At 51.7% G+C, this 20867-nt stretch overlaps 1 protein-coding gene across 3 annotated transcripts; it reads left to right on the top strand.

Annotated features, from left to right (window-relative positions):
• Positions 1-4319: 4319 nt before the first annotated feature.
• On the top strand, positions 4320-19791 carry PAQR8 (progestin and adipoQ receptor family member 8). Of its 3 annotated transcripts, none has more exons than XM_074861355.1 (2): positions 4320-4402; positions 14073-19791. In XM_074861355.1, exon 2 carries the CDS (start codon positions 14127-14129, stop codon positions 15183-15185), a length of 1059 nt encoding a protein of 352 aa, XP_074717456.1. In that variant the 5' UTR covers positions 4320-4402; positions 14073-14126; the 3' UTR covers positions 15186-19791. The 3 variants fall into 3 exon arrangements, with proteins under 3 accessions (XP_074717456.1, XP_074717458.1, XP_074717457.1); XM_074861357.1 differs by having other exon boundaries at positions 4396-4483; XM_074861356.1 differs by lacking the exon at positions 4320-4402 and adding an exon at positions 5585-5604.
• The last annotated feature ends 1076 nt before the right edge of the window (positions 19792-20867 follow it).

Genomic DNA, 20867 nt, shown 5'->3' with positions numbered 1-20867 from the left:
CCTCCGTAAAAAACCATGAAGAGGCAGGAAAGTCCTGACCCCAAATTGCCACATACCCCTTGTGCAACATGGGGGCAGCAGCTGAAGGTGGCAAAGTGAACTGTATTAAGTGCTCCTCTCTGATTGAAGGGGCTGGACTTCGTAAGCGAGGGCTTTTGGGGCTGTTTTTTTCTGAATTATTAGTTTAAAAAAGCATATAAAAATTCAAAACAATGGCAAAGGATTCATGTAACTCAGCATCCTGAAACTCGCCAGTGTGTGTTATTACCGAGGAAGATTAAAAAAAAAAAAACCCTGCATAAAAGTTATGGATCACAAAAAATTTGCCCTCCTGAGCCCTGTTAGCTGGAGATTTTGTTTTAAAGCAGGAAGGTTTATATCTTCTCCAAAACTGTCAATTTTGCCATGCTTAGTATCACACATCTGCACAATCTTTTCTAAAACTTACCAAACCATGAGCATCAATTCTTGCCCAGTGGAAAGGAGTTCAACAGACAGGAATGCAGGGTGCAGAAAAAGCCTTTTTTTACCCAGTTATGATAACAACAGGTCAATATTCTTTATTACAAGCAAATACAGGGAAAAGGTGACTCATCCTGCTTTCTGAATCTCATTGGGTGTTTTGAATATCTGTTGTCTTTGGTGCAAAGCTGCTACATTCCTCCAGAGCAGCACATGGTGTGTTTGGATACGTCGTGGTGAACAGTGGCCCCAATCCTCAAAACAAGCTCCTCTTTTTGGGTGATAATTCAAAGTGCCCAATATAATGGGGCAACTAGTTTGCAGCCTGCAAGAACAGGGTTTGTGTTGCATGACAGGGAGGGTGCACGTGGCCAGCAGGTCGAGGGAGGGGATTCTCCCCCTCTACTCTGCTCTCATGAGATCCCCCCCTGCAGTGCTGTGTCCAGCTCTGGGGGCACCAACATCAGAAGGACACAGACCTGCTCGAGCAGAGGAGGACAGGCTGAGAGAGTTGGGGGTGTTCAGCTGGAGAAGAGAAGGCTCCGGGGAGACCTTAGAGCGGCCTCCCAGGACTTAAAGGGGCTACAGGAAAGATGGGGAGGGGCTTTTTATCAGGGAGTGCAGTGACAGGACAAGGGGTAATAGTTTTAAACTGAAAGAGGGTAGATTTAGATGAGATGTAAGGAAGAAATTCTTCCCTGTGAGGGTGGTGAGGCCCTGGCACAGGTTGTCCAGGGAAGCTGTGGCTGCCCTCTCCCTGGCAGGGTTCAAGGCCAGGTTGGATGGGGCTTTGGGCAACCTGGGCTAGTGGAAGGTGTCCCTGCCTGTGGCAGGGGGGTGGAACTGGATAATCCTTGAGGTCCCTTCCATCCCAAACCATTCTATGATTCTGTGATTCTGTGAAGTCTCCAGGGTTGCTCCATGGCTGTGAGATGGAGGACACGGCATGGCTTTTCCTCTTCCATCCGTCTTTCTATCACTGCTCACGTGGGAGAAGTGGAAACACTCAGCTGAGTGCTGGCAATGACCACAGCAAGGCTGGAGCCAAGGTGGGAAGAAAAATACAACCCAAGCAGAAGGGGATGGTGGGGTGGGACATCCCTGCTGCAACATTGCAATGATGCAGGGTCACCTGCCCTTCTTTTCTGTTCTGATGAAAGGTTTTTCTCCCATTTATGTTCATGGCACACCCTGAGGCAGACTTGAGGATGGTGAAGGGCAGCTCTGTGCAGGAAAAACTCCTCTCCTGGGTCGGTGCTGACAGCTTGGTTTGCACGCTAAACTTGGTGGATGCTGCACAGAGAGACCTTTTTGATTGCTAACTCCATGACCTGCTCTCAGGTTAGCGGTACCTGCCAAGCTGTGCTCTGTTGTTCATCTCAGACTCATCCTGCCGTGCTGCAGTCCCTGTTACTCCCTGGCTTTGACATTTTACACCCTGAAATGAATCACCCAGGTCCCTTCAAGGCAAAACCCAGGTGTGGTTGTGTTTGCCCAGGAGGTTGCTCCCAGCAGGCAGTTAAGACTAGGTTGTACCAGGCTGTGCTCTCTCTACCCTTCACAGTCATCTGATATGATCCAAGCAGGCTTTGTGCCCTCAAACATATCCTGCACACCTTAATTCCCCACCCAAATATACAACATAGAAGCATAGAATCACAGAATAATAGAATGGTTTGGGTTGGAAGGGACCTGAAAGATCATCCAGTTCCAACCCCCCTGCCATGGGCAGGGACACCTTCCACTAGCCCAGGTTGCCCAAAGCCCCGTCCAACCTGGTCTTGAACCCTTCCAGGGAGGGGGCAGCCACAGCTTCTCTGGGCAACCTGTGCCAGGGCCTCACCACCCTCACAGGGAAGAATTTCTTCCTTACATCTAATCTAAACCTACCCTCGTTCAGTTCAAAGCCATTACTCCTTGTCCTATCCCTATACCCCCGATCAAGAGTCCCTCCCCCCTTTCCTGTAGCCCCTTTCAGTCCTGGGAGGCTGCTCTAAGGTCTCCCCGGAGCCTTCTCTTCTCCAGCTGAACCCCCCCAACTTCTCTCAGCCTGTCCTCACAGGGGAGGTGCTCCAGCCTCCTGAGCATCTTTGTGGCCTCCTCTGGACCCGCTTGAGCAGGTCCGTGTCCTTCTGATGTTGGTGCACCCAGAGCTGGACCCAGCACTGCAGGGGGGGTCTCACAAGAGCAGAGTAGAGGGGGAGAATCCCCTCCCAATTTAAGGAATGGAAGACGGTGACAAAGTAGTATTATGGACCTTACAGGAGGAGAAATTTTAGAGGGGTGGAAAATGAGTGCAAGGTGTCACTGAGGGGGTTGGGAGCTGCCGATCGTATCCCATCCACATCCTTGAGTGAGATGACAGGGAAAAATGGCGGTCCCCTGCCCACCTTCTTCACCCTGGATGTTTCCCCTCCTCACTTTGGGAGCGCTGGCTCTCCCACATGCTGGCAGATGGGTGCTGGGATGTGCTGAACCTTCACCCAGGCTGGAGTGATCTTATCAGAGCCAGAAAGTCTTGCTCCTGAGCTGCCTCTCCTGCCATCCTCTCCCTGCAGAACAAGCGGTCCTTTTGTTCCCCTTGTAAACTCGTCAAAAAATAACACTCCTGACAGACTGGAGAAGCAAAACCCGCATAAACAAGCTGACACAGAGACAGAGGAGGGGAAACAGGTACCCTGCATTCATAAATTAACCCACTCATGGGACTGTGGTGACTTTACAGCTGAACTGATCGTCATGGTTTTGACACAGTTCGGTCCAGGCTGCATAAGCCTCTCCCAGACATTTCTCAGGCATAGTTCAAGGGCCCAGACACCACTCCTGAAAGAGCATTCAGGTGCAAATCCCTCTTTTCTGGAGCCCAAAAATTTTCATGCTGTTTTTATGGCATAAACCTAGTGGTTGGCTCAAGGCCGTACTGTCTTTAGGCTGCAAATCCTGGGGAAAATCATCCTCTCCTCCATGCTTGCATGTCCACAGCAGCAAAATCAGGGGTTTTGTCCCAAATGTGAGCCCAGGAACTGGGCAGTCGGCAGCAGCACTTTTATTTTTCCTCCTATTTTCCTCATGTTGGCCTCCATCAGTGTCAGCTTGGGGTCTACATAAAAATAGCTCTCAGGAATAGGAATTTTTTTCTTTGACACCACTGTCCTAACAGTCACAGCTGCAAACCAGGACCTCCGGCAAGCACTACACACCGGGCTGCTCTGCTGCATTGTGCAGCTCCGGAGCTCGGAATCAGAGGATGATTGGGGTGGGAAGGGACCTCAGGAGTTTCATCAGTCCAACCCCCAGCTCAAGCAGAGCCACCCAGATGTTGAAGATCTCCAAGGATGGAGACTCCACCACCTCCCTGGGCAACCTGTGCCAGTGCTTGGGCACCCTCACACTAGAAAAGTGTTTCATGATGTTCAGAGGGACCCTCCTGTGTTTCAGTGTGTGCCCGTGGCCTCTGGTCCTGCCTTTTCTACTTTGAAGGTTGAATCACCATCCATGAATCTCCATCCATGTGATCTCCATCCCTGGAGATCTTCAAAACCCATTGGGACACGGTCCTGGGCAACCAGTTCTGGCTTGTCCCTGGTCGCCTCTGGAGGTCCCTTCCCACCCCACCCGCCCTGCAGTGACTTTACGTCCCTCTCCCGGTGCCTCCCTTTGAGTTCCCCCTTCTCCACCCACCACCAGGGTGGTGACCGGCCGTGGGCTCTCCCACGAGTTTAAACCCCACTTTCTCCAGCTCACGCTGCTTAGGCCGAGCTCGGCTAAGCTCGGCTCAGCTCGGCTCGGCTCGGGCCGCGGGGGCCACCCCGGGGCGGGACGCGCATGCGCGGATGGGAGGAGGGGGGGGCCGGGGGTGGGGGGGGGCGCCGGGTGGCGGCGGCGCTGCCGGAGGCGGCGGCCGCGGGAGTCGGTGGCGGCGGGAGATCGCGGGCGGTGGGTGAGTGAACGCGGGAGCAGCCGCCGGTCCCCCCCCCCGCGGGGACACCCCGCCAAGGGTCCCCGCTGGGATCCGGCACGGGTGTGTTTATCCCCGTCCCCCCGTCCCGTCCCGTCCCCTCCCCCGTGGGTACCGCAGCTCCCTGTACCCCACCCGCCGCGGCAGGAGCATCCTTCCCCGCGGAGGGGTGGGTCACGTAGGGGTCGGGGCAAGGGGAACACCCCAACGCCTGCGGCCACCCTGCAGGGCGCGGGTGAAACGCGTGAACCTGGAGGTGCAGGGGGATGCGTGATTTCCGCCCCCCCCACACACCCACCCACAACCGAGGTCCGTCGAGCCACGGTCGGTCCTGCGGCCGGGTGGGCACCGGTGGGGAGAGCGTGGGGAGGGGTGCGTGGGGACAAATGGACTTTTGCCATAAATTCTCCCCCTCCCCACCAGCCCCCATGACCTCACAAGGGCTTCCTGAAGGAGAGAGGTGGGCAATGGGTTTCCTCCGTGTTTGTTTTTAATAGCGGCGGGTGGATTGTCCTTGTGTGACTTTGTCCCTCGAGGTGTTTCTGGAGGCCACGGCGAGGAGCACAGCACAGTTTAGCCAGGAGCTGGGTGAAGAACCAGCGCCCTTTGGTCGCTCTGAAGCTGCAACCTGCCCGTCTCACTTGACGCGCCCCAGCTTCTGTCTTGAACGGGTCGATGAAGGGTTGGTCCCTGCTCGTCTTCTCCAGGACACTTTGGGGATTTTTGGTCATATTCCCTCAATTTCCCATCTGGGTTTTTCCTCAAAACACCGTGAGCATCTCACCTTCTTTCTGGGAAAAAAAAAATTGCAGTCAGTCTTGAACTGTTCTGTTTTTCATCAACCAAAAAAAAAAAAAATATATATATATAAGTTTGGGTAAACATTTAACAGCCGTTCGCTCAGCATCAAACCGTTGCATCTCCGGAATGAATGGAGTTGGGTTCGGAGCCTCCCGGTAGCTGTGCTGGGATGGGAAGTGCCGCAGATCAACTGGTGCTGGGCACGCAGGACCAGTGTTCCTGCACCTGCTGCTGGTTTAATGACTGTGCAGCTCCAGAGGTTCATCCCCAGGCTGCTTCGGCTGGAGCACACAGCTCTTCACTGCGCCGCGGGATGGAGATGGGTGTTGTCGGATGCTGCAGGAGCATCGTTTTGGGGCTGGGAATGCCCTGGTGTGCTTTAGGTGAGGTTAGTCGGGGGGATTGCCGGCCACAGGGGGGTTAGGATGAGGAAGGGTGCGATGCCACCCTGGCATTGAGAAGAGTGAAGTCATGAAAAGGTGATGAAAAAGGACGAAGCATGTATGCAGTGCGCAAGAGGGAAATCCAGTGGGTCTGAAGTCTGGTTTTGCTCTCTGCCGGAGCCAGGAGGGGTTGCGCAGCCCTGAATTACACCCACAGACCATGCTCCTGCCTTTGCATCGGGGAGCAGAGGGGGTGGTAGGTGTTGCAAACAATTCCTAGAAACCCACGGGCTCATCAGGCCAAACCACAAGCTGTTACACATTTCCTCCCGCTCAGCCGATACAGGTGTGGGTTAACAGTCCTGCTCGCTGCAGGATTTTCTGTTTTCTGGGCATTATTGCTTTTATTTATTTACGCTGAAGCTGCGGCTGGAGCCCCTGGCTGAGGGTTGTGTCCCTCCGGGCGCAGGGAGGGATGGCTGGTGGCAGCGACGTGCCGGCGGCGCAGGCAAGAGGCTGAGGACAGGGGAGCTGCCATCATCGGTCACGTGCGTGCGCTTTGCAGCTACTTGCACGTCTTGAGTCATGCACCAGCTTAATTTTTAGCTGCCAGCGTACATGATAACCCTCGCTCCTGGGGTCAGGCCCGCGGCCCTTTAATTGCAGTATCCATTTATGCTAAAGAAATTTCTCCAGGGGAATAAATTCCCAGGAAGGCTTTTGGAGGCTGCGCGTTTGGTCTGCAGCTGTACATATGTGGCCATACCTTATGTCCTCCGTCCTTCAGGCACAGGCAGTAGCAAGTGGAAGCTTGCTCCCAGTTGCTTTTACCTCCCCCCCCCACCCCCCCCCCAGGAAATCCTTGGGATTGAGTAGGGCTTTAAGCATGTGGTTGCAGCATAGCCCGTGTCCCTTGTTTGGGGGGGAATCTGCCATCTGGCCCTCGCTGGCCCTTGCTCGGGGCTTCATAGCCCCTGGAAGGGCGGCACTGCTGTCATTGCAAACCTAGAACCTCGCTGGGAGAGGCCACGGGGTTAAATGGGAAGAGGTCCCAGATGGGGACAAAGACTTTTAGTGCAGGGAAGAGGAGAGCTCGCAGCTCCAGGGGGTTGGCACAGAGCTGCAGTCTCTCCCAGCAGCCTGCTCTCTGCCCGCAGCACTGGTGGTGCGCATGATTTATATACATTTTTTTCTAATGACTGAAGCTCTAAAATCCACAACCTTAAAAAAAATGTTTTTGTGCAAGAGGCTTTTGTGGACGACAGCAAAGCTGAGCAGCCTCAGCCCGTAGGCTCCGGGAGATCTTTTGGCAAAGGCCCGGATCCCCAAACAGTGCGCGGCCAGTTTGGTTTGGTTGCTCTGCCTGCGGGCAGCGGGTTCCTGGGCTGTCCCATCAGCGGATAGATCTGAGCAGGGAGGGATTTGCTGCCTTGTTGAGGTTTCCTTGTGCTAGTAGGAGTTCCCATCTCCAGCAGAGCTGTGCTGAAAGACTTGTCCCATCTGTTAGTGCTGGTCCTGTGGCTTTAGGAAAAGCTTATGGCAGTGACCTCTTACATAGGCAAACTGGCTTCAGAAACACTGTGCTCACAGGGTGTGCAGGCAGCTACTTGGGGATGAAAGGGAAGGATACCATATCCCACGGTAAGGAAGGAAAAATTTAAGGAAGGAGGAAATTCAGGAGGTGAAAGCGGGATGCAGCTGCAACAAATCCAGGCTGCTTTTTCAGTCAATGGTGGGGGGGGGGGAAACCCCAGGCAGTTCTCTGGCACAATTCCAGCTTTGGCATCAGTCGACCCACTCCATCAGTGATCCCTGCACGACTTGAATACAGCAGGCAGGGACCAGTGTGGGTGACTGGACCAAAACCGTGCCTGGGAGTGCGCTAACACTTCAGCAACCTGATGCTAACAGGTTATGGATTGGGACTGTGTCCTGGTCTCGTGCGATTACTGGTGTACTCAAAGCTTGTAAGCGTGGGTGCTTCCCCACAGGGATCTCACACCCACCCAGAATTGAGCCCCAAACTGATGGGGGCTGTGTTATTGTGTGTAGGAAAAGAAAGTGGGGAGCAGATCAGCAAAGGTTTAGTGAGATCAGGAAGAAAAGCTGTGGAATATTACCTTGGTCTTGTGCAACTTTTGATAAGGAAGGAATGGATTTGCTAGAGGAGATAGTTCTCAGGCAGGGTCTGTGGGTAGAAATAATGAATATTAACATTTTTGCATCTGCCTAGTGCTGCAGATGGGTTTCTTTTTTCACACATTGAGTGTATTGGCTGTGTTATCAGCAGCACCACCAAGTTTTAACCATGGTTACGCATGAAGAAAATGCAGCTGTGTTTACAACAGCAAATCAGAAATGTGCCATGGTGACCCACACCGTTCCCTGGCGTGTTTTGGGAGTTAGCAACAGGAGTTGTTGCTGGCAGACAGTTTGTGTCTGGCCACCCACTGCAAGGGTGTTGCAGCATGGGAGCATCAAAGCCATCCCAGCTGCCCTCAGAACTAAGGGTTGGATGATGTCTAGCTCAAGGTTTGGGCTCTTGCAGTAAAGCCAGCAGCTTTGTCTTCAGTTTCCTAACTTTGGATTTCCACTGCCCCACTTCGCTCCCCCCAAAACTGCAGGACCTTTAAATGGCTTTAAACTCCAACAGGGGAGGTTCAGACTGGACATTAGGAAAAAAATTTTCCCAGAAAGAGTGGTCAGAGAGTGGAATAGGCTGCCCAGGGAGGGGGTGGAGTCCCCATCCCTGGGTGTGTTTAAGGGCCGTTTGGATGAGCTGTTGGGGGATGTGGTGTAGGGGAGAACTTTGTAGAGTAGGGCTGATGGTTGGACTCGATGATCCCAGGGGTCTTTTCCAACCTGAATGATTCTGTGACCTCGGGGGCTCCCCCTTCTTGGTGGGATGCTGTGGACCTCCTCAGCTTTACTGCAGGGACACGGTGTTTGCCAGCAGCTTTGTTTTGCTCTCTCCCCTCCAAGCACAGCATTCATTGCGCCAGCTCCGCTGCTCTCATCCCCTGGACCCGTCCCAGCGCGCAGGCAACGCCGAACCCATGTCAAGAGGCACTTGCTGCTCAGCACGGCTGAGCTGGCTGCTGGCCCAGCTTGCTTCCAGGCCAGAAATTGTGGGGGAGCTGACACCGCCATGGCTTCCATGGGGGATCCTGCCATCTCCCACTGGCTTTAATGGCTCATCTGCCAGCATCACGAGACGTTCGTTTCCTGATTAATACATGCTTGGACAAACCCTGCTTCAGCAATGTGCTCTGTGTGTGTATATGTGTATACAGAAAGGTAGAATTTGAGCCAGTTTCTTTTATTTGAAATTTTCCACAAGGTTACTTTGACCCTTTTTCTTAAACAGATAAGGTTATTTTAAGGCTTGCCCTTCAACGTCTCCAGTAAATCACATCACCTTTACCTTCCAGAGCATACTAACCTGTGAAGGTCTCTGTTGGATGAGCGCTTGTAACACACCCATTGCGCTGATGTAGCTGTAACCGGGTGTGCAAGCGTGTCAAGGGAAATAAAATATTCTGTGCAGTGCACTGAGTAGTCCCAGCACTGCCTGGTGCATTACTGTGGTGCATTAAGAGCACAATATCTGGTTCTCATGGTATCCCCATTTAATTGATGGGGAGGTGTAAGCCCAAGTTACAGAAGTCCCAAGCATCTGGGCCCTCTCTGGTTCTGGGGTTTTCCACTTCTTTGATGCTGGAGTGTAGATCATACCCTCATACCCTGCTGCCTGCTCGGGCAGGGCTCATCCCTCACACAAACCATCAAATGCCACCTCTTCCAGTTTCTGATCTCTGCGATATCCCAGTAAGTCCCTGCAGAGGGGATCTGAGCGTTGTGTATGTCTGTTGCAGTTAGGAGGAAGATTAGCATCTGAATGGATGGCAGGAGAAGGGAGCAAGTAATATCAAGATTACACAGGAATTGCTGCTTGAGCTGGTTCGTGGTCTCTTAGTTTCTCATCTCTTGGGGAGCCTTTCCAAAACACCAGGCAGAATGGGATGGAGGAGCTGGCACTCTGCTCCCAAACTGGTCTTTCAGAGTTTGCCCTGAGCCCTTTCTGTAAGTGGTTTAGTTTTAGGAAGAGACATTTGAGCTCAGGGAGGACCAGCCTGCAGGCAGCAGGCTTTGGGATGGGCCTTACCCACTGCATCTGGGCTGGGTGCAGCCTCTCCCAGCCCTGGAGAGGTGAGCTGAGCCGCTCTCTGCATTCCTGGTGCTGTAGGAGCTGCGATGCTGAAGTTAACCCCATGTAGGAAGGGGTCAGAATAAAACCCCAGGCTTCAAAATGACCTGGACTCCCTCCAGGGACTTTTGCTCAACTCCCAGAAGAGAGGAATTCAGGAATTAATCACCTGCAGTTTTCAAAACTGGCCTGTTGCCCACTGCTGCACGATCACTGCTGTTATTTTCACGCTGTCCACCACCACTTTTTCTTTTTTTCTAGGTTAAATGCAATGCATTTATTAAAGACTTCCCCACAGTTGAGTCTCCTGGTCCTCTCTGCTTTGTTTACCAGGAATTACTGCCTTTCTGGAAGGCTGTGTTGACCTCTGATGCCTGGATACTATTCTGCAAGCAAATACATCACATTGGTACAGCCTCAGTCCCAGACAGTTAACGCTGAGGCCAGACCGGTGGGAAAATCAGCTGTACTCTGTAGGAAATTTTCTCATTCAAACCCCTCCATCAGACTGTGACCAAAAAGCAAAAGAGCTGGGAAAAGCTCAGGTTTCCAATTACTCTCTTCAAAAGGGAGAGAAAAATTGGAACGGGATCGTTCTCCTCCTGTGCCGCGGTTCTTATTGTGACTGTAATGATACAGCCTGGCCATCATCCACTCCCTCCTTCTCGCCTTGCAGCTCCCTCCCCGAACAAACGATACTTGGTTGCCGTTAATTGGGAGCAGCCAAAATAACTGAATCCCCCAGAGATGGGGGGTGAGGACAGAATCTCAACGAGACACCCTGCCGATGAATGTGGCTTTCAGCCGCTCCTACGCCCCCGTGAAGGGGAAAGAATAGGGGCTCTGTGAAAGTGAAACAGGCGGTGCTGACCTTGGGTTTCTGGGTTGGTGGTTTTTTTTTTCTTTCTCTCTCTTTTCTAACGTTAATTGCTTGTCGCTTTGTCCATCACATGATCACTGGAAATTGCCAACTTGTTCTCACTCGTTAATGTCACAAGTTCGGTTTAAAATAAGCAGTCTACCAGGTTCCTGATTTAGCGCTGTTTATCTGAGTATCAGATGTGTTTCTTGTGATTTTGGACTATTATTTTGAAAATCTCTGACCCTCCCTTGGCCTGTTAAAAACTGGCATTTTCCAGCTATGAAAGCCTGCCTGGAAGAATCTCTCCTGTCTGCTGCTGTCAGGGAGATCTGCAGCATCTAACCTCTCCCTACCTCTGCTCAAAGGCGATGCTTGCTCTATACACTGAGCTGTCAGGATGAGGGACCACGGCGAAATCCTGGCGCCAGCTCACACCACACAAGCCAGAGCCAGCCTGTGCCCGGTACAGAAGCTGTCTGTCTACCCCATATCCTTGTCAGCATGCAAAGCAGGCGGGCTGTGGATGGTGGAAGGGGCGATGTGCCCCTCGCATTGGCATGCGTCCGTATGCCCAGGCTTGACTGCCGTCTGCCTGCGTGTCTTCTGGTTGCCTTTGCTCTTTACAGGCAGGTTTCTGCGTATTGCTGCCTCTCTGCAGGAGATGAGCGCTCCAATCCTGCTCCTGTGCAGCTCACCTGCCCGGTCTGTGCCGTATCTGAGCTGGGTTTCAGTTCCTGATGTCCTGGGGTCCACGCTAGCATTAGTCTGTCTCCTCCAAGAGGTGGGGAGCTTCAGTATGCCCCTTCTCCTTGTGCCTTGCCACCATGATCCCCATCTCCAACATCAGGGCCTAAAGATCTTTCTGGAGGGTTTTCCAGTATCCTGCTGGGATGAACGGGGATGAAGATTCAGCTCTGAGCCCCCTGTAGTGGGCCCAAATCCTTGAACGATACTTAGTTAAAGGGAAGCTGGGAAATGGTGAGCAGGGGTCCAAGCCCTCTTACTTGGGTTATATTGAGCAACTGCTGGGAGAGGTGTAAAACACAGGTTAACACACAGGGCAGAGGAGAGTAGGACACATAAAGTACTTCAGAGTCTGTACTCACACCTCTGTACGGGCCAAACCTGTGCATAAGGCCTGGAGATCATCAGCTGGAGAGAGCAGGTGTCTGGGCACTGTAGTGAAGGAGATGCAGTCGGTGTGGGAAGGGAGCTCTTGTCTGTGCATCTAGACCAGGAAATCAAACACTGTCTTAGTATAGACTGTCCTTTCCACCCTGACGTGCTCAGTCTCCAGCCAGTTTCTGGCCAAATCATCCAAAGGAGGTACAGGGCGATAGAGGGTGAGTACTACAGTGCTGCATAGGTGGGGATGGTCTCCTTGCTTGGGCTTTGCCTTATGCTGAAGGTGAGGCCTAGAGTAAGTTGGATGAATGAGCCTTTCTTCATCAGCTACAAGGAGTCAGAACAGACTGGCTGTACGTTAGAACACCATCCCCTCATAGGAGTACCCCAGGGTCAAAATTTGCCTTGCTTCTCTAAATTTTGGCATGTATCCCTATAGGGATACACAAGCTGCTGAATGAACTGCATGTCCCATCACAGATCTGCACCCCGCAGACACTTAGGAGAGAAACAAAGTCTTTGTGAACGTGCACAACATCAAACCTCCCAGCAAGGGTGCTATATTGTGTTATGCATCTGTAAAACTAAAATGCCATTTGCAGGGACCATTTTGCCCTCTGTTGGTAATGTAGCTCCATCAAACTCATCAGCCAGATTGCCCTGTGGCAAACAAGGGAAAAAAAAAAAAAAAAAACCAGCCCTGAGAGATGCTAAGGCAGAAAGCCTGGAAAGTGCAGGGAGAGACAGAATTGGCTAGAAAATGTAACTTAATTATGGCAACTCCCATCTGCTAGAATACGGAAGCAACATGAAAATATTTTGTCTGTTATCAGAGGCTTTGGGTTGCTAGAGGAAGTGGGATTTGCAACCTAGTTCAGAGTCTGCTCTGACTTTGCTCTTTGTGGTGTCTCCCCTGGGACTGTTTGACAAGTCCCACCTCCTGCTTTCACTCTCTCTTGCTGTTTAACACTGTCGTGTCCTCTATCGCCACCCTGGCATGGGTCTCCCATCATGTGCCCACGCAAACTATTCCTCTGTCTCACCTCTGGCAGCAGCTGGTATCTTGATGCAACAGAAGAAAAATGCATCATTTCCCACACTCAGGCAAAATACTTATTTGTATTTACTTATTTTTGGCCGTTTCCATCCACTGCAGCTCCGGTTGGGTGCATATAAGCTTAGGAGTCAGGCCTCACTCCTGCCGACATGTATGTGTTGGCTGCACAGGAGTAACCACAGCCCTGCAGAGTCTGGTGGGGCTCCATCAGCATCAGTTTTAGTTCAAGCATGGTCATCTGTGTGATGAGTTCTCTATTTTGTGCGGCATAAACACCAGCAGAGAAGAGAAATATCTAGGGTGAAAGGGAAACAGAGGGTACTGGGCATTAATTCAGTGCTGTGAAGTAGTCTCCAGACATTAGGAACCTGCTGTGCCCTGAATCTGAATCTTTCCAGCCAGAGCTTAGCCACGCTGGAGGTTGCCAAGGAGCAGAGCAGGCAGAGGAGTGCCCAGCGGTGGGGTTTGGCTGCTCTGAGCATCCAGGCAGCCCCTCAGCACGACTCCGTGGATGTTCCCAAGGCTTTGATGCTATACCCAAATCGCAGCCAGCTCTGCTGTGGAGCCCCTCATTTCTCCATCACCTCCCAGTCCTGCTGCTTCTTACACATGGAGGGAGGAGGGCTGCAGGTTTGGGACCGTGGACTTCTCCCCTTCTCCCTCTGCCCCACTCACTTGCAGCAGCCCCAGGCGTGCAGCCCATGGGCAAGTTGTGTGGCAGGGAAGCCGACCTTATTTGCAACCTCCACAGTTCATCTGGGACCCTCTTCACTCAGGTGCAGAAAGGCAGGTTATCCCTTTGATGAGTAATTACACCCCAATTTTGTCCCTAAGCGGTTTGTTTTGGGGAAAGGGGTGAAAAATCCACTCTGCAAATCATCAAGTGCTTTCTTGACATTAACTGCTTCTTGCACCCCCTTATTGACAGCTCCTGGCTACTTCTAAACGTGCTCCAAGCTGAGCGCCCGAGGAAGTGGGGAAGAAAGGCAGGCTTGTGGCACTGCTGTGCCCATCTGACCTAGGCTGAACTACAGGGACAGGGCTGTGCCATCCTTCTCCGTGATGAGTTTAGGTCTGCCAAGTCAAGAAAAAACCCTTTCTCCTAAGAGAAAGCCAGTGTCTCAATAGCACCATGGTCATCCCACCCAGAAATGGCAGCACGCCCTTCTCCCCCGATGCATCACCGTTAACATTTCTTCTTTCTCCCCTCCTTGCAGGGCACGAAGACGGCATACCCCAAATCTGGGCTCCAAGCCGCTGCACACAGCGAGATGACAGCCATCCTGGAGCGGATCAGCACGCTGTCCCTCAGCGGGCAGCATCTCAGCCGACTGCCCAGGCTGCTGGAGGATGGCTTCCCCAAGATGCCTTGCACGGTCAAAGAGTGCGAGGTGCCGCAGCTCTTCCGTGAGCCGTACATCCACACCGGGTACCGTCCCATCGGCCAGGACTGGCGGTACTACTTCCTTAGCCTCTTCCAGAAGCACAATGAGGTGGTCAATGTATGGACTCATCTCCTGGCAGCGCTGGCTGTGCTGCTGAGATTCAAGACGTTTGTGGAGGCTGAGCAGTTACCTGTGGACGCATGGTCCTTGCCTTTGCTCATCTTTGTCCTCTCCTCTGTCACCTACCTGACCTGCAGCCTCTTGGCCCACCTTCTGCAGTCCAAATCGGAGCTGTACCACTACACCTTCTACTTTGTGGACTACGTCGGAGTCAGTATCTACCAGTATGGTAGTGCCCTGGCTCATTTCTACTACAGCTCCGACCAAGCCTGGTATGACAAGTTCTGGCTTTTCTTCCTGCCAGCAGCTGCTTTCTGTGGCTGGCTGTCTTGTGCCGGCTGCTGCTACGCGAAATACCGGTACCGACGGCCTTACCCCATCATGAGGAAGATGTGCCAGGTGATCCCAGCCGGCCTGGCGTTCATCTTGGATATCAGTCCTGTGGCTCACCGGGTGGTTGTGTGTCACCTGGGGGGCTGTGAGGAAGATGCTGCTTGGTACCACACGTACCAGATACTGTTCTTCCTTATCAGTGCTTATTTCTTCTCCTGCCCAGTCCCTGAGAAGTACTTCCCTGGCTCCTGCGATATCGTTGGCCATGCCCACCAGATCTTCCACACCTTCCTGGCAATCTGCACCCTGTCACAGCTGGAGGCCATTCTTTTGGATTACAAGAACAGGCAGGAGATTTTCCTGAAGAGACATGGGCCTTTCTCTGTTTATCTCTCCTGCATCTCTTTTTTTGGCCTTGTGGCTTGTAGTGCCATCACAGCTTACATCCTGCGATGCAGGATCAAGGACAGCCTGGCTAAAAAGGACTCCTGAGAGTCAGGAACATGACAGCCATGACATCACCGGGGTGGTGAAAATCAAGAAAAGGGGCATAACATATTAGAGACATAACTGTCTTATTTGCCTAACACGCTGTGACTAACCTTAGGGACCCTGGACTTGGGTGGAGGGCTGGAGACTTCATGCTGGATGCATTTTCACAGCAGGGACTGCCTTTTGCCATCCAGGTGGACATGGAGTGTTTTAAGCCAGAACAAGTCACTTAACCAAGGATGCTGGAATAGGCAGAGGTTTCTTGTTCATTCTGGTAAACCTGTGGGTGATATCTTGCTGAATGTCAGGGAGGGCAGCCTGAAGGCTGTAAGACTGTAGAAGGGTCTGCCAGGGCTTACAACACAGTGGAGAATGCACCATGAGGACCACAGCTGGATGTGATGACCTCTCTGGGTTTTGCCATCTCTGCTATCCATGGGAGACCTGTTACTATCAAAGGCAGTAGCAAGGTTTCAGGAGGAGTCTACGTTTCTAGGGCACGTGTGGCACAGTGGCTGGTATAATCCTTTTCCTGCTCCAGCTGGGCTAAACCAGGTTCTCTCTGTGGTCTCCTTGTCAAATATCTCAACACCAGATTGTTGAGGTGTCTTTGGCAAAGCATGTTTGGAGACTTAGGCCTGATCTGGGGTCCTCTAGGACAAACTGGGTTTGAACCTGAGCCCTGTGTCTGCCAGTGACTGGTGTGGGTCCAGCACAGGTGGGGATGTTAGGTCAGCTCCATCTTTTCTGTGTGTCTGCACCATCTGCAGCAGAGCTGCTCATCAAAACCAAGGAGTAAGGCTGTCCCAAGGATTGCTAACAGGAGCTGGGGTCTTTCTCAGCAGTTTGAATTTGACCTAAGGTAGCAGCAGTGCGGATGGCTGTTTGGTAGCCTACGACACAGGTTTTCAGCGGCTCCTCACTTCCTTTCTAAGTGCTTGGTTGCCTTTGAGGAGCTGGGCCTGGGCCAGGTTGGAGATGGTTTTGAGCCTTCCTCAGTAGCAGTGGCAGAGGTTGAGCACTCCTGAGGCCATCAGCACTCAGGGCGCTGGCCCCAGGAGGGGAGATGCTTTTGATGCTGGGTGCATAATTTTGGCTGCTTGTGTGACAGGTTCATGCATTCCTGCATCGACTGACTGTATTATCTGTCTAGGGAGCCTGAGTGATCTCGAACACCGTCCATGCCATGTAGAGTAACTCGGGTGTGACCTGTCTGATCTGGGAAAGGCTCTGGGCCCTGGGCCTCCAACAGCCCTACGGTGGTCATGGCCAAAAGGGTATGAAAGTGAAGTAGTCTTTATTCCCCTCGTAATGGTGCTTTTCAGGACACCAAGCAGTCCTTGGTGGGCCTCATGGGAAAGCTGACCTTGAAGCTGCAGGCTTGCTTTTCTCTGACCAATGGGACTGTGAATCTGGCACGTTTTTATCAGCACTAGATGAAGGTAGAACAGCAAAAGGCAGGAGAAGGGTGAGAACATTAGGGTCCTATGCAACCTTGGGCTGGGTTTGTCCTTCAGACTTGGTGATTCCTATGTGGAGTAACAAAGATAGTAGTCAGGGACACTTAATGTCTGTGGGTCACTCCTGTCCAAGGTGTAGCAAGGGTTGGTTTACTGTGTCCCCCACTAGATGAGTCTCTCTGTGCTTGCTCGGGGGGAATATCGGGTATGGAACCACGCTGTTGCACTGAAGTTGGTAGCACTTGCAGGACAGGATGCTCAGAGCTAATGCAGAGATACGGTCCCGTGCAGCCTCGATATCTACTGTTCGACCCACCGCTTGCTTTCCGTAGTAAACCCTGGTATGGCTCCTCCCGGCTAGACACTGTGCAAGACCTGCAGCCTCAAATGCCTTGACATCTGGCAAATTCCTAGGAGGTATAAATCTTTTCTGAAACGAAGGAATCCATGGAATTATTCCAGCCACAGATTTGTCTCACTGAACCTAAGGGCGGGCAAATGAATTGTGATTGCTGGTTCTGAGCAGGCAGAGGGTAGGCTTGGGGATATGATTTGTCATGACAAGCACTGATTTCTGCACTTGATCTGTTTTTGAACGACTGAGATGTGTGTGTGTTTGTGTATGTGTGCGTGCATGTGATTTATTATCCAGAAAGGCTTTGCTTTTGGCTTTTATATCTGCAGAGCCTCCTAGTTGGGTGAAGATTAGCCTGAAGGAAACAGTGCTGTGCTGCTGGAGGAGCAAGGTGCGCCAGACAACAGTGTCTCTGAAAACAGATCTATTCATAGGTGCTTTGCTGTGTCCTGTGTTTTGTGGACAAATTTGAAACTCACGGCCCTGTTGACAAAATAACTACAAAGCAGGAGGGAAGTAAGTTTTGAGTACAGAAGAAATTGTGGGAAAACCTTTGGGAGGTCATCTAGTCCACCCTTTTTTCATCACTCTAGGCCACCTAGTTTGCATCCAGTCCAGCTTAGAAATTAATTACTTCATTTCCTATGGTGTATTTTGACAGTACAGCCATGCCATGACCTAACAACAAATTTGCCTCAGGGGAGTGGCAAGTGGGGATGGTCCCACTTACACCTCATCGTACCTTTTCCCATGCACAGAAGCTCATCTCACCACCGAGCGAGCTGGTGCCAGATGGACCAGCAGAAAACCAGTCCTACTGAAAAAATGTCAGTAATATTCTACTGGTTTTAACTTTCAGCCGGCTCACTTGGACAACACTGCTGCCTGCAGGGAAGGGCCGGAGCAGAGGCCAGCAGCAGTTCCTCCTTGTGCAGCAGCTGGTTGCTCAAGTTGCTAAGCTGCACCGATGGACTGCTCCCTCCATGGTCTGCATGGCTTTGCTTGTGGGTCTCCTCCCAGTTCGGGGAAGGATGTCCAGTGGGAGCAGTGCTTCTTCTCACAGGTTAATTTGCCTTGTTTTTGTGGTAGGTAAAGCAGAATAACCTACTGAGTGTGGATCTGGATGGATGCATCTGGGCTCCTGTGCAGGAAGGGGAGTAAACCAGGCTGGTCCAGAGCTCCTTTCTGGGGTAAAACTGAGAGGGAGTGGGCATTGCTGCTAGTGGCAAACCCTGCTCTGCTGCTACCTAGAGTTATACTGGTCCCAGAGGAAGGGATCACCCAGGCATTTCCTTCTTTAAGTGTTTGAAAGTAGACAACATGTCCTGCTCTTGTCAAAGGAGGAGTACATTAATGCTGTCTGGTTCAGGGACAGGGAGAGGAGGTGCCCACATGGCCCTTCCAAAGTATTTCTGGTCTTCTATCTTCTCCCTGGTGCAGCAGTAGTGAAACTTCTCGTGGAGCACTTGTGTGACAGTGGTGGTGTTTTTCCATATTCTCACGTTACCCCTCAGGTGAAACCACTCATGTCCCCCTGTGGCCCTGCACTCAGACCTGGAGCCGACCTCCTGGTTACTATGATGGGTTGATTAAGCAGGGAATTTCAACACAGACCGCTGCTGCTGTGAGGATGCACCCTCGTGTCACAAGGGGCTCACCAACACTGGAGCTTTCTTCATCCCTGTCTCCATCCTCCTCCTCTTCCTCCAACCAGCTTATTTCTTTCCTTCATCCTTGTGCCTTATGCACCTGGCTGCCTACCTGGGCAGACTCCACGTGCCGTGCAGTCTGCTGCACCTCAACCAGGCCAGGACTAGGAAGTGGCTGCCGATGCCTTCCTGAAAGCCCTGCTCTTGATCTAGGGGAGACCAGGGCTGGGTCCAGAGAGGGTAAAAGTGCCGCTGTGATAATTGCTTGGCTTGTCTGAGAGCCTCTCAGGGCCACCTCCTTGGGCTCACTGCTTGGAGCATGCCTCCTTCCATCCCGGTGTTCCTCTAAGGAGGCATGGCTGGGAGGGGTGTCCCCATGGCAGGGTTTGGTGAAGAGCTGACCACCAAAGGTTGGGCACATCTGAGATCCTCAAGGGACCGAGGTCCTAGCCCCCTCCCCCAGGAATCTCTGGTCCTGAGATAGTATTTTTGCAGATCTTGCAACCTGGATCTGTACAGAACAACTGAGAATTCATCCCAATGTGCCTTATTCTATTCCTTTTTGGGATTCATCCTGAAGGAACCTGAGGCTCAGAGGCAGCCTCTTCGCTGTCTGCTGGTCCATGGTTGCTCTTAACAGCTGCTACCCACTGACAGGATTTGCTTGGTGTACGGAGCAGAAGGGAAGGATGGAGAGAGGTGCCTTAAACTTATATTTATGCCTAGTGATTTGTGTAACAAGGCAAGGACAGGTTCCTCATGTGCCTTGCAATTTACATCTTTTACTGACAAGATTATTTTTAAGCACTGTTTGTTACTAAACAGAAGTACAAAAGAATTTGTATTTTTTCCCTGGGAAACAGGGAAGGGTATGAGTGTTCTGTATTAACCATCCCCTTCCCAACTCCCATCTGCTGACTTTGTATTGTTGAAAACATTGATAATATTTTAAGCTTTGTACTGTACTGATCATTATTTAAAAACCTTAGTGAAAAATAATCTGTAAAAGCAAAATGATTGGTGTGGTGTGAAATTCCCCAATGCACAAGTACAGAAGGTTATGAGTCATTAGGAAGAAAGGTGGTTAATAATTATACAGTGGATATATTAGAGTGAATAATAATTATAACAGTAATGAATAATCGGGTGTGGTTTTATCTGTGCATCTCAAAGCACTTTGCAGGTTTCATTGTAACTGATTTTCATTTGCTTTTCACAAGGGAGGTGCAGAATGGCTGCCCTGACACTGATGAGAGGGATTTAAGTTCATCATCCACAAAAGTACTTGGGTGTCCAGTGTTCCTGAATTTCTATCAGAGGTATCTAGTGATTTGGTGGCCTGGCACCAAGGCAGTGCAGCTTCAGTGGCCAAGTTGGGAATACAAGTACCTGATCAAGCAAAACATTTCAGCATATGCTTGAATTTAAGTACAGAGACACAACCATTGATAGAGAGAAGGATATCAGTCTCTTAGATGTGAGCCTGCCTGAAACAAGGCTAGAGCTTCTGTCCTTCTTGCTGACAGCTGTGCGGAATCACAGACTGGTTGAGTTTGGAAGGGACCTCAGGAGGTCATCTGGTCCAATCCTCTAGCTCAAGCAGGGCGACCCACAGCCGCTTGCCCAGGTCCGTGTCCAGATGGCTGTTGATGATCTCCAAGGATGGAGACTCCACCACCTCCCTGGGCAACCTGTGCCAGTGCTTGGGCACCCTCACACTAGAAAAGTGTTTCCTGATGTTCAGAGGGACCCTCCTGTGTTTCAGTGTGTGCCCGTGGCCTCTGGTCCTGGCACTGGGCACCGCTGGAAAGAACCTGGCTCCGTCCTCTTTGCACCCTCCCTTCAGGTATTTATATACATTGATAAGATCCCACCTGAGCCTTCTCTTCTCCAGGCAAAACAGTCCCACCTGCCTCAGCCTTTCCTCATAGGAGAGATGCTCTAGTCCCTTCACCATCTTGGTGGCCCTTCGTTGGACTCTCCAGTATGTCCATGTCTCTTTTGGACTGGGGAGCCCAGAACTGGACACAGGACTCCAAGTGTGGCCTCACCAGTGCCGAGTAGAGGGGAAGGATCACCTCCCTCATCCTGCTGGCAACGCTTGGTCTAATGCAGCCCAGGATACCATTCCCCTTCATTGCCACAAGGGCACGTTGCTGGCTCATGTTACGCCTGGTGTGCACCAGGACGTCCAGGTCTTCTTCTGCAAAGATTCTTC

This window comes from Strix uralensis, chromosome 3 (assembly GCF_047716275.1).
Source record: "Strix uralensis isolate ZFMK-TIS-50842 chromosome 3, bStrUra1, whole genome shotgun sequence".
Taxonomy (NCBI): domain Eukaryota; kingdom Metazoa; phylum Chordata; class Aves; order Strigiformes; family Strigidae; genus Strix; species Strix uralensis.
The sequence above is the reverse complement of the archived record's forward strand: the minus strand, read 5'-3'. Positions and strand labels throughout refer to the sequence as shown.

Bases quoted from the DNA above. Each gene is read 5' to 3' on its own strand.
- PAQR8 (XM_074861355.1), top strand. From the start codon at position 14,127: ATGACAGCCATCCTGGAGCGGATCAGCACGCTGTCCCTCAGCGGGCAG.